The sequence below is a fragment of the Schistocerca piceifrons genome, chromosome 5 (genome assembly GCF_021461385.2).
Source record: "Schistocerca piceifrons isolate TAMUIC-IGC-003096 chromosome 5, iqSchPice1.1, whole genome shotgun sequence".
In the NCBI taxonomy this organism is placed as follows: domain Eukaryota; kingdom Metazoa; phylum Arthropoda; class Insecta; order Orthoptera; family Acrididae; genus Schistocerca; species Schistocerca piceifrons.
This window is the reverse complement of record NC_060142.1, coordinates 321,643,525-321,656,925: the sequence shown is the minus strand read 5'-3', so window position 1 is coordinate 321,656,925 and position 13,401 is coordinate 321,643,525. Positions and strand designations below refer to the sequence as shown.

Here is a 13,401-nt window from a genome sequence, read left to right as displayed (position 1 = left end):
AGAGCATAAGGGAACAATTGATAGGAATGGGGGAAAGAAATACAGTAGAAGAAGAATGGGTAGCTCTGAGGGATGAAGTAGTGAAGGCAGCAGACGATCAAGTAGGTAAAAAGAAGAGGGTTAGTAGAAATCCTTGGGTAACAGAAGAAATATTGAATTTAATTGATGAAAGGAGAAAATATAAAAATGCAGTAAATGAAGCAGGCAAAAAGGAATACAAACGTCTCAAAAATGAGATCGACAGGAAGTGCAAAATGGCTAAGCAGGGATGGCTAGAGGACAAATGTAAGGATGTAGTGGCTTATCTCACTAGGGGTAAGATAGATACTGCCTACAGGAAAATTAAAGAGACCTTTGGAGATAAGAGAACCACATGTATGAACATCAAGAGCTCAGATGGAAACCCAGTTCTAAGCAAAGAAGGGAAAGCAGAAAGGTGGAAGGAGTATATAGAGGGTCTATACAAGGGCGATGCACTTGAGAACAATATTATGAAAATGGAAGAGGATGTAGATGAAGATGAAATGGGAGATACGATACTGCGTGAAGAGTTTGACAGAGCACTGAAGGACCTGAGTCGAAACAAGGCCCCCGGAGTAGACAACATTCCATTGGAACTACTGACGGCCTTGGGAGAGCCAGTCCTGACAAAACTCTACCATCTGGTGAGCAAGATGTATGAAACAGGCGAAATACCCTCAGACTTCAAGAAGAATATAATAATTCCAATCCCAAAGAAAGCAGGTGTTGACAGATGTGAAAATTACCGAACAATCAGTTTAATAAGCCACAGCTGCAAAGTACTAACACGAATTCTTTACAGACGAATGGAAAAACTAGTAGAAGCCGACCTCGGGGAAGATCAGTTTGGATTCCGTAGAAATACGGGAACACGTAAGGCAATACTGACCTTACGACTTATCTTAGAAGAAAGATTAAGGAAAGGCAAACCTACGTTTCTAGCATTTGTAGACTTAGAGAAAGCTTTTGACAATGTTGACTGGCATACTCTCTTTCAAATTCTAAAGGTGGCAGGGGTAAAATACAGGGAGCGAAAGGCTATTTACAACTTGTACAGAAACCAGATGGCAGTTATAAGAGTTGAGGGACATGAAAGGGAAGCAGTGGTTGGGAAGGGAGTAAGACAGGGTTGTAGCCTCTCCCCGATGTTATTCAATCTCTATATTGAGCAAGCAGTAAAGGAAACAAAAGAAAAATTTGGAGTAGGTATTAAAATCCATGGAGAAGAAATAAAAACTTTGAGGTTCGCCGATGACATTGTAATTCTGGCAGAGACAGCAAAGGACTTGGAAGAGCAGTTGAACGGAATGGATGGTGTCTTGAAGGGAGGATATAAGATGAACATCAACAAAAGCAAAACGAGGATAATGGAATGTAGTCGAGTTAAGTCGGGTGATGCTGAGGGTATTAGATTAGGAAATGAGACACTTAAAGTAGTAAAGGAGTTTTGCTATTTGGGGAGCAAAATAACTGATGATGGACGAAGTAGAGAGGATATAAAATGTAGACTGGCAATGGCAAGGAAAGCGTTTCTGAAGAAGAGAAATTTGTTAACATCGAGTATAGATTTAAGTGTCAGGAAGTTATTTCTGAAAGTATTTGTATGGAGTGTAGCCATGTATGGAAGTGAAACATGGACGGTAAATAGTTTGGACAAGAAGAGAATAGAAGCTTTTGAAATGTGGTGCTACAGAAGACTGCTGAAGATTAGATGGGTAGATCACATAACTAATGAGGAAGTATTGAATAGGATTGGGGAGAAGAGAAGTTTGTGGCACAACTTGACCAGAAGAAGGGATCGGTTGGTAGGACATGTTCTGAGGCATCAAGGGATCACCATTTAGTATTGGAGGGCAGCGTGGAGGGTAAAAATCATAGGGGGAGACCAAGAGATGAATACACTAAGCAGATTCAGAAGGATGTAGGTTGCAGTAGGTACTGGGAGATGAAGAAGCTTGCACAGGATAGAGTAGCATGGAGAGCTGCATCAAACCAGTCTCAGGACTGAAGACCACAACAACAACAACAACAACATGGTTATTCTTCAAATTTTGGTAGTTTTTGGTTTGCACAGGCCCTGCCATTATTAAAATCAATTGTGGTTTTTCAATGATCATGACTGAATGAATATCAAATAAGATACATGTGCTTCTTCCATAAATGGAAAACAGTGCTGACAACCTGTCCTGTACTCATCAAGCTAAAGTGCAAACTGAACAGCTTCGAAGCTGCCAATGCCAAAGTTAAAGCTCCATTTGTAGAAGGACTCTCACATTCTGTTGATTCTTGAAACAGTCACCGATATAATAAATCACTGGCAATATTGTCACCTGCCTTCTCAATTGCCATAATCAGAATATGAAAATCTGATGGAAGTCCACTTAGCAAGGTTGCTACTACTAAATCATTATATTTTTTCTTATCAGTGTTTGAAGTTGTGGAGTAAGCCTCAGTTTTTGACAAATACTCTTCCATATTTTTCTCAGAAGTCAATGGTATATACATCTAACTTTGTAGCAAGAAAATATAACTAGATAAACACTTATCTTTAAATGCTGCCTATAACTTGTGTCATGCCCCTCTTGCAGTTGCTGCTCTATATAGTTTTGAAAACGCAGATGAATTTAAAAGTTAAGCATAATTTCTATCATGCTTTCTGTACATTCTTCAGATCATTATCAGTAGCAGCAAGTGTGTCCCATGTCTCTCTGTTTCAGGTATATTTCAGTGGTAAATTTCCAGTTGTTGTAGTTAACCATACCCATCAACTTTTCACAATTAAAGAGTGGTTGTCCACGGAAAGTCACCTTAGTTACATTCAGTTAGTTCACACACACACACACACACACACACACACACACACACACACACACACACACCATTATTCTCGACTAATAATAACAACGATATATGATGCAGACAGAAGCGGTCTTGATTTTTTTCAGTTTCTGAGCACGTGGTATCTCGTGAATGCGGAAACTTCATTATTGTCTCTTTGTAATTTCTTCTGGATACGTGACCTATTTGATATTGACTCTATAGTATCCCATTGTGAGAGGTGCACCCACAAGTAGAGAAGGGTGTTCAAGAAGCCACAACAGTAGAACTTTATTACTACAGAGAAAATGTAAAATAACCGTTAGCAACTGAAACAGCTTCTAAGTAAAAGCAATATCTAGACTGTCGTGATCTAATGAAGTTTTGTAAAAAACATGAGAGCAGTTCCTGAATGTACAAACAGAGTACACTGTCAGTCAGCATTGAGAAACGCTGCCATAGGTATTGACTGTATACGTGGCACTGTGGAATTTGCACTGACTGGCAAACTGTCGGTGGTGTCCTATGAAAGTGCCTGACAGAAGAATACCAGGAAGTTGTCTAGTGTCACACGGCTCGCGGACACAAGCTAGTGCTGGATGTATCCAGTGGATGTTGCAGCTTCATATACTGGAGTGGCTGTCACAGGCAAGGTGAGCTGCGATCAAGGTGCAGGGCATCTTCACAGGTCAGAAAAGCACTCTGTTGCGTAGAATGTGGCTGAACTGTACGGTGCCAGCTATATGCCACAACTCCTGTCAGTCTTTTTAAGAGAATATAAAGTCATTTTATTAATTAATCAAATGCACATACAGCTTATTGTTGGGAGCACAGATCAGTCTATTCCAAGATAATTACATAGAAAAATTAGGGACTTTAAACAACAAATTACAACGGCGTACCAACACAAAAATACAATTATTACCAACATGTAGCAGTCACTTTTTAGTACTATGATGATTTTGAAAGGGAAGAATCCTCTCTAATTTTATCTGTATCCATCACTAAGTTTAATTTGTCTTGTGTTCTTGTGTTTCACTAGTAATTATCATAAGAAGTCTGTAAACTGTCATAACACTAGATATACTCTAGAGGATAATCCTAAAATATTTGTGACTATTGTTAGTGATACACCAATAATATAGACACTGGCAATTTCTCTTTGCTGATAGTCTGCCATGACAGCATCACCTTAACATCACATTAGTCACAGTCATTGTGACAGCTCATAACACTTCCATAGCATGTGAAGTTCTAGAAAAGGCCATTCCATCTTGAAGCCGGCGTGCAGGCAGCTAGGTATCGATGGACAGGGTTGACAAACAGCTGATGCCTTGGCAGTTAGGGAGTTGGACTGTGTCATACGTGGTCGTATGCTTTGGCTATGTGCTCATGGGCAGGGGTACAAGAAACCAGGCATGAATGCAGTGAGTATGACCACCTGGCAAGCGACCTGAACACTTGCGGCTGCCCCTGAGTGAGATGATGGGTGCTTGCAGGTGACTATGCCCCATGGGCGGAGTTCAAACAAACTGTTCTAGGGAAAAAAATAGAAATTTTTATAGTAGATCAGACTAAGAGCTCCAGAAATAACTTGTTTACTACAGGTGTATGTAATGTTTTTTCTATCAGTAGTGCATAAAACTGTCAAATTGGCATTAAGTTTCAGGAAATCATTAGGCAAACCAGAGATTGAATGGATTACCTTTGATTTTGTAGTCAACAAATAACATTTTTCAACATACACTATGTGATTAAAAGTGTCTGGACACTTATAAGTACGTGGCGGTAATGCTGGAATTCAATATGGTGTTGGCCCACCCTTAGCCTTGATGACAGCTTCCACTCTTGCAGACATACATTCAATCAGGTGCTGGAAGGTTTCTTGGGGAATGGCAGCCCATTCTTCACGGAGTGCTGCATTGAGGAGAGGTATTGATGTCGGTCGGTGAGGCCTAACATGATGTCGGCATTCCAAAACATGCCAAAGGTGTTCCATAGGATTCAGGTCAGGACTCTGTACAGGATAATCCATTATAGGGATGTTATTGCTGTGTAACCTCTCTGCCACAGGCTGTGCATTATGTACAGGTGCTCAATCGTGTTGAAGGACGCAATTGCCATCCCTGAATTGCTCTTCAACAGTGGGAAGCAAGAAGGTGTGCAAAACATCAATGTAGGCCTATGCTGTGATAGTGCCATGCAAAACAACAAAGGGTGTAAGCCCCCTCCATGAAAAACACGACCACGCCATAACATCACTGCCTCCGAATTTTACTGTTGACACTACACACGCTGAGAGATGACGTTCACCGGGCATTCGCCATACCCATACCCTGCCATCAGATCACCACATTGTGTATCATGATTCGTCACTCCACACAACGTTTTTTTCAATCGTCCAATGTTTATGCTCCTTACACTAAGTGAGGCATTGTTTGGCATTTACCAGTGTGATGTGTGGCTTATGAGCAGCCACTTGACCATGAAATCCAAGTTTTCTCACCTCCCACCTAACTGTCATAGTACTTGCAATGGATCCTGATGCAGCTTGGAATTCCTGTGTGATGGTCTGGATAGATGTCTGCCTGTTACGCATCATGACCCTCTTCAACTGTCCGCAGTCTCTGTTAGTCAACAGACGAGGTCAGCATGTATGCTTTTGTGCTGTCCACGTCCCTTCACGTTTACCACTTCACTATCATATCAAAAACAGTGGACCTAGGGATGTTTAGGAGTATAGAAATCTAGCATCTATGACAGAAGTGACACCCAATCACTTAATCACGTTCAAAGTCCATGAGTTCCACAGAGTGCCCCATTCTGCTCTCTCACGATGTCTAATGACTACTGAGGTCGCTGATATGGAGTACCTGCCAGTAGGTGGCAGCACAACGCACCTAATATGAAAAAACATGTATGTTTGGGGGGTGTCCAGATACTTTTGATCACATAGTGTAGTACAGAGGTTTTACTTACAAAACCATTTTCACAATTTATGGCAAACAAAATAAGTTAATGGAAAGTCTACGATAAAATATAAATAAATGGCTTAAAAAAGTTTTGCACTAGCCTAATACTTGTGTAGTTTGTGCTTTTATGGTTGGAAACCACCTTCCCTATACTCTTTCGACACAAAGATATTGTTAATTACAGCCATGTGATGTAGAGAAGATAAAACTAAACTTACAATCAGAATTAAGTTCAGAAGAACATGCTGTGCCTCTAATTGTGAATGGAACATTGCTGCTTATGTACCCTGTTGTCAACCTACCTTAAAGGGTCATTTAAATCTTAAATCATGCAAGCAGTGTCATATTTTGGCTAAAGGGGTTATCAGCACAAGAAATTTCCCATCGAACAGCAGGAACATTTCTCCCCTGTTGTGCAACATTTTATATATATATATATATATATATATATATAAATACAAAGATGAGGTGACTTACCGAACAAAAACACTGGCAGGTCGATATCGACCTGCCAGTGTTTTTGTTCGGTAAGTCACCTCATCTTTGTATTTATATATAATTTTTCCCACGTGGAATGTTTCCTTCCAATATATATATATATATATATATATATATATATATATATATGGCAAACAAAATAACCCACATCCTTTCGTCTTTCCCTCTCCTTCCCTCTTTCCTGATGAGGCAACAGTTTGTTGCGAAAGCTTGAATTTCATGTGTATGTTTGTGTTTGTTTGTGTGTCTATCAACCTGCCAGCACTTTCGTTCGGTAAGTCACATCATCTGTGTTTTTAGATATATTTTTCCCACGTGTGGAATGTTTCCCTCTATCGAACGAAAGCGCTGGCAGGTCGATAGAAACTCAAACAAACAAATACATACACACAAATTTCTAGCTTTCGCAACCAATGGTTGCTTCGTCAGGAAAGAGGGAAGGAGAGGGAAAGACGAAAGGGTGTGGGTTTTAAGGGAGAGGGTAAGGAGTCATTCCAATCCCGGGAGCGGAAAGACCAGCAACAAACTGTCCATTCGCATGAATGGACACAGGCAGACAGTGTTTGTTGGTAATGAGGATCACCCTGTGGCTAAACATGCCTTGGTGCACGGCCAGCACATCTTGGCACAGTGTTACACCATCCGGGTTATCTGGATACTTCCCACTAACACCAACCTGTCAGAACTCCGGAGATGGGAACTTGCCCTTCAGTATATCCTCTCTTCTCGTTATCCGCCAGGCCTCAACCTCCGCTAATTTCAAGTTGCCGCCGCTCATACCTCACCTGCCTTTCAACAACATATTTGCCTCTGTACTCCCGCCTCGACTGACATCTCTGCCCAAACTCTTTGCCTTTACAAATGTCTGCTTGTGTCTGTGTATGTGCGGATGGATATGTGTGTGTGTGTGCGAGTGTATACCTGTCCTTTTTTCCCCCTAAGGTAAGTCTTTCCGCTCCCGGGATTGGAATGACTCCTTACCCTCTCCCTTAAAACCCACATCCTTTCGTCTTTCCCTATCCTTCCCTCTTTCCTGACGAAGCAACCATTGGTTGCGAAAGCTAGAATTTTGTGTGTATGTATTTGTTTGTTTGTGTTTCTATCGACCTACCAGCGCTTTCGTATGATAAGTCACATCATCTTTGTTTTATATTTTTCCCGTGTGGAATGTTTCCCTCTCTCTCTCTCTCTCTCTCTCTCTCTCTCTCTCTCTCTCTCTCTATATATATATATATATATATATAATTAGGCTGGCGACCGTATTATTAACAAATTGGTAGCATCCTCTGTGTTGTTTCTTGTCCGTCCTGACGTGTAGTTGCATTTCGGACTTGCTTGATGTATCGTTGTTATTACAGAGTGGGTGTAAGTCTGATTTGCCACCATTTAGGTACACGCGGTCAATATCTGTACAAAAATCCTGTCTCGTATATATAAAGATGATGTAACTTACCAAACAAAAGCGTTGGCATGTTGATAGACACACAAACAAACACACACACAAATTTCAAGCTTTCGCAACCAACAGTTGCTTCGTCAGGAAAGAGGGACGGAGAGGGAAAGACGAAAGGATGTGGGTTTTAAGGGAGAGGGTAAGGAGTCATTCCAATCCCGGGAGTGGAAAGACTTACCTTAGGGGGAAAAAAGGACAGGTATACACTCGCGCACACACACACATATCCATCTGCACATATGCAGACACAAGCAGACATTTGGCCTCTGTACTTCTGCCTCGACTGACATCTCTGCCTAAACTCTTTGCCTTTACAAATGTCTGCTTGTGTCTGTGTATGTGCGGATGGATGTGTGTGTGTGTGTGTGTGTGTGTGTGTGTGTGTGTGTGTGTGTGTATACCTGTCCTTTTTCCCCCTAAGGTAAGTCTTTCCGCTCCCTGGATTGGAATGACTCCTTACCCTCTCCCTTAAAACCTACATCCTTTCGCCTTTCCCTCTCCTGCCCTCTTTCCTGATGAAGCAACCGTTGGTTGCGAAAGCTTGAATTTTGTGTGTATGTGTTTGTGTGTCTATCAACATGCCACCACTTTCGTTTGGTAAGTTGCATCATCTTTGTTTTTAGATATATTTTTCCCACGTGGAATATATATAACAGATGATGTGACTTACCGAACGAAAGTGCTGGCAGGTCGATAGACACACAAACATACACATGAAATTCAAGCTTTCGCAACAAACTGTTGCCTCATCAGGAAAGAGGGAAGGAGAGGGAAAGACAAAAGGATGTGGGTTTTAAGGGAGAGGGTAAGGAGTCATTCCAATCCCGGGAGCGGAAAGACTTACCTTAGGGGGAAAGAAGGGGTATACACTCGCACACACACACATATCCGTCCATGCGCGGATGGATATGTGTGTGTGTGCGAGTGTATACCCCTTCTTTCCCCCTAAGGTAAGTCTTTCCGCTCCCGGGATATCTCAAGAAGGCCAAACAATACTGTATGCTCCCCTTGAAAGGGAAGCAACTGTGAGAGCTGTGTTGGCCCCACAAAGTATGCAGCCAACTCCGTACAATCAACTTTGCCTCCAGGTATTCCTTTCCAATGACAGTAAAAATCATGTGAAGAAGATGGAGAGGGGAATGCCTGCATTGGCACTTTGATCATGTTCTTCACCAAATAATGCTAAAATTGCTTGACATTTGATGAATGTTCTAAAACAGTGTGGAGGCTGCCAGGTACCTATACCTATCTCAAGCATGCAGTCCATGGGGTCAGAGAGGTGGTTTCAGTCATGTTTGGACCAGTATCATGTATGGATGTCAGGTGCTTCAAGACACTATTATAATTTGAGGGCTGTGCAATATTGGGGCATGATCTTCACACCTATGGTAAAGTCTTATGTCAACATTTCAGCAATAATTTCATCTTTCAAATGCACAAACACGCAAGCTCTACTCTGTGAACACCTTTCCCCAGGAGATATGATTCAACTGAATTTAATTAGTTCAACTGAAACTCACAGCATGTCATCACAGGAACCCTCGTAAATTGTAAGACCTCAGGAGCGTGACTGTCAAAGAGTGGGAAAAGCTTAAGCAGTAATGTCTTGACTTCCTTGTGTACAGCATGCCATGGAGGATCCAACCATGTTACAGTGCACAGGATGGTGCAGCGTGGTATTCCATGTTATCGATTAGCGGATTTTTACTTGAAAAATATGCAAAGATGTGCTCTTTTGAATTGACAGTGTTTATTGTGGTTATTGTTTCGTTTTTATTCACAGTGAAGCTGTTTAGTGAGGCATTCTTTCATTCTGTGCTCCCCTTGAATCTAAGCACACACATGTTCACAGATATGCAGGTGGCGTAAAACTTTTTCTGAACAGATTACCTATGAGACTAAGAGTCATTGAATAAAGAAGATACTTTGTAGTAGACAATGATGTAGAAAAATTTGATTAGCAGCTGAGATTTCCTTCAGGGTGCAGCCCATTTAAGTGATTAACCAGATGAACCCTTCACCAAGAAGCTATCTTCAGAGGACAGAGTCATCATTCTGCAATGGAAAGGAACATGAGACAAAGGACAAGGGAGTAGACATTTCATCACTTGTCCCTTCATATTTATATGTGAGCTATACTGAAATATGTGTCATCACAGATGAAGCTATAAATTGTGCTTGCAAAGTCAACAGTAGGAAGACATCCTATTGTGAAAAGGTTTGTTTAAAAATTTGTTTATGTGAGGAATGTAATAGTAGAAAAATGTGGTTCAGAAAAATCCTCTAGAATATAAACAGATGATTTGAAGAAGAAAGCTGAAAGAGAGACCACCACTTTTCATTTTTCAATCACAGAATTTCCAAATGGGCTATTTCCTTAAGTGTAGCATGTGTATTCTGATTGTAACTGTTGATTTTTCATCATGATTTTTTAACTATTGTCTTTTGTATCAGATTAACTAGAAGCTGTGGCAAAACTTTTTATTTTCAAGAACTTATCAGATGCTAGATATGAAAATAGTATAAGACAATTATATTTTGTATTCGCTATGTTGGTAAAATATTCTGATTAGTAATGCACTTACTCACAGAATATTTATCTTATAATCATCTTTGCCATTTTCAGGGAAGAGGAAGAAAGTCTAAAGCTGCTGTTACAGTGGAAATGGAAGCATCAGAAAATCCAACCCTTGATTCCATACGAGCTGACCCGATACTCTTCTGCACCGCATTGAAGAAAAACCGATTTTATATGTTTACAAGGTACCCATTTTATCACATGAATTATTTGATTTCTATTGGTGTAAGATGAGGCAGTTGTGGGTTAGTCTGGAGAAGGCCTGTTCACTGAACTGCTTGTAAGCTGGCTCGTACTTACACGATAGCAGTGAGCAACCAGCCGACTCACAGTGGCTAATGGTGATGGACGGAGTGATGAGAGGAGGGATGAGTCAGAACAATGTAGCTTCAGAAAAGAAACTTTTATCAACCGGTCTAATTCTATGGCCAGTAATGTAATGTTCAATGGAGATGTATAGCTTCATAGTGACGCATTAATGTATTTAATAGCACATTTATTTCCTGAGGCTCTTGTATTAATCAGAAATGGCAGTGAAATAAAACTTGCATCTCTTTTACTCCTCTAATGAAATGACGGCCAAGGGGCAGCTAAATACAACACATGATATTTGTTGCAATTGATGCTGCCTAATGATGAATGCCATTTTAGGAAGAAATTTAAATTGACTTCAACTTACATTTTGTGGCCATTTTATTCAAACATTAAACATAAGCAGATTCAGAAAGAAGTAGGTGTGTAGTTATTCAGAGATGAGGAGACTTTCTCAGGACAGAGTAACTTGGAGACGGTCCTCAAACCAGTCTTTGGAAAGAAGACCACAACTAAAAAAAAAAAAGGATGATAGTTGCTACTCACCATATAGTGGAGATGCTGAGTCACAGAAAGGCACAACAAAAAGATTGTTGGAAAGATAGCTTTTGGCCAACAAGGCCTTTGTTAAAAATAGACAACATACACACATGTGCACGCGTGCACACACACACACACACAGATGCAAATGCAACTCACATACAAATAACCATAGAGACTGTAGTCATATGTGTGTGTGAGTTGCGTGCGCATCTATGTATGTTGTCTATTTTTGAGGAAGGCCTTGTTGGCCAAAAGCTAACTTTCCGACACTTTTTTTGTTGTGCCTTTTTGCGACTCAGCAGCTCCACTGTATAGTGAGTAGCAACTATCCTTTACATCATATTGTTACATTCCGTTGTGGATTTTCCATTGTTTAAATACTGGAATGAGTATTACTAATTTTGCTTTTCGCTTTAGCATCAATGTCTGATACCACTTTATGAGAGCTTTTGCTATAAATACAAGCTTTTAAGCTGAAGTGTGATAGTGAACATCAATAGGTAGATTTTGTTCTCTTCATTGCAGAAAAAAATTGTTCACTCATCAGCATAGTTGAAGCTGCAGACTTGTGAAGTCATGGAAATTTATGTTGTGGAAAATTCTTAAAAAAGTTTATGAGAATAATTTTGTTATGAAGCTTATTATGCAACTGCCACTCACACTTATAGGTCTATAAGTTCTAACTGTTGCTCAGTTTAGACATTGTCAACATCAACTAAAAAGAGAAATGAAAATATCTATTAAACTTTTCATGTAACTTTTCAAAATTCTGGAAAGAAGTCTCAGATTCCTGGAGAAGAGCAATGAGTATTATTTGATATTGTTCAAAATTCTATTCTACTCCCATCATTAAAGCTAACAGCTGTGGAGAAATCAGCAGTGTTCCCATTCCCTGGCTGTCTATTCCACAAAGAGTGTTTCAGCTTGAACCCCTGAATGCAGTCATACATCTCTGAAAGTAACATGTTTATACCCGGAACACATTGATGTGGTGTGTAATGTCACAGAGGAAGGCTAAATCTTCTATCCACCATTCATCTTTCATTTCTACAGTAGGCTTACCACTCATGACCATAAACATGAAGTTCAAAAAATCTCTCAAGGATTTTACTTTCACTCATCCAGCGTATTTTACTGTAATACAGCGCATCATCATAACTGCTTTCCATGCCTTCTTAAAAGTCTTGGAACTGGCGGTGTTTGAGAGTATGACTGCAGGTGAAATGTGTTGTACGAGTCAGTACAGTCGTCACTTCCCTCATGTTCACACTCTTACCACATAAATGCTCTTGACAGAGAGTGTAGTGTATTGCAAAATCTCATGTGAAACAGGTAAATATTTTAGCATCTCATAAAAGTACCATGAAACTGATATTTCGGTTAACTTTAGGTGTTGTGCCATCTATAGCCATAGAAGCAAGATACTTCCGTCACAGACAAATCGTCAACATGCTTTTGCATGCACACAAGAATTTCTGCCCCCATTTCATATCTTTCATCAGAACCAAGTGTGAGGGTTTCTGCCGTATTGAAGTATGGTTTTACTTTATAACAGACAGAATCTCCAGAATCTTCCAACTGTTCTTCCCTTAAAACTGCTTTTACCATGAAGAAGAGACTATATACTCTGGACACAATCTGGTTTCTTGACCAGACTGTAATGCAGCTTCACAAGTACATTGCATCTGACAAATTTGTCATTAGATTTTTCTCTTTTCTTCATTCTACATTGTGTGTCGACAAAAAAACATGGAACTTTGCCAGGGAGGAGTTCCATGGCAAAGCGGTGCAGACCCTGAGTGACTACTTGCGATAACTGAAACTTGTCAAAAGGGCGTCTTTTGCCACTGCATGACACCCCAGGAACACCTCAAACATAAAAATCCAACTCTAAAAAACCCAGATTCATCTCAATACCTTGTTGTTGTGATATTCAGATAGACTTGTTTGATGCAGCTCTCCAGGCTACTCTATCCTGTGCAAGCCTCTTCATCTCCGAATAACTACTGCAACCTACATCCTCCTGAATCTGCTTAGTGTACTCATCTCTTGGTCTCTCTCTAAGATTTTTATCCTTCATCCTTCCCGCCAGTACTAAATTGACAATCCGTTGATATCTCAGAATGTGTCCTGCCAACTGATCCCTTCTTCTTGTCAAGTTGTGCCACAAATTCCTCATCTCCTCAATTCTGTTCAGTACCTCCTCA

At 40.4% G+C, this 13,401-nt stretch overlaps 1 protein-coding gene across 2 annotated transcripts in view; it reads left to right on the top strand.

Annotated features, from left to right (window-relative positions):
- Positions 1–13,401, top strand: part of LOC124797989 (peptidylprolyl isomerase domain and WD repeat-containing protein 1) — a 120,638-nt gene that overhangs the window by 87,499 nt on the left and 19,738 nt on the right. For both annotated transcript variants that reach the window (XM_047261168.1, XM_047261169.1), the window contains exon 10: positions 10,388–10,524. In XM_047261168.1, the coding sequence (XP_047117124.1) occupies positions 10,388–10,524 (137 nt within the window). The remainder of the gene's footprint in view (positions 1–10,387; positions 10,525–13,401) is intronic.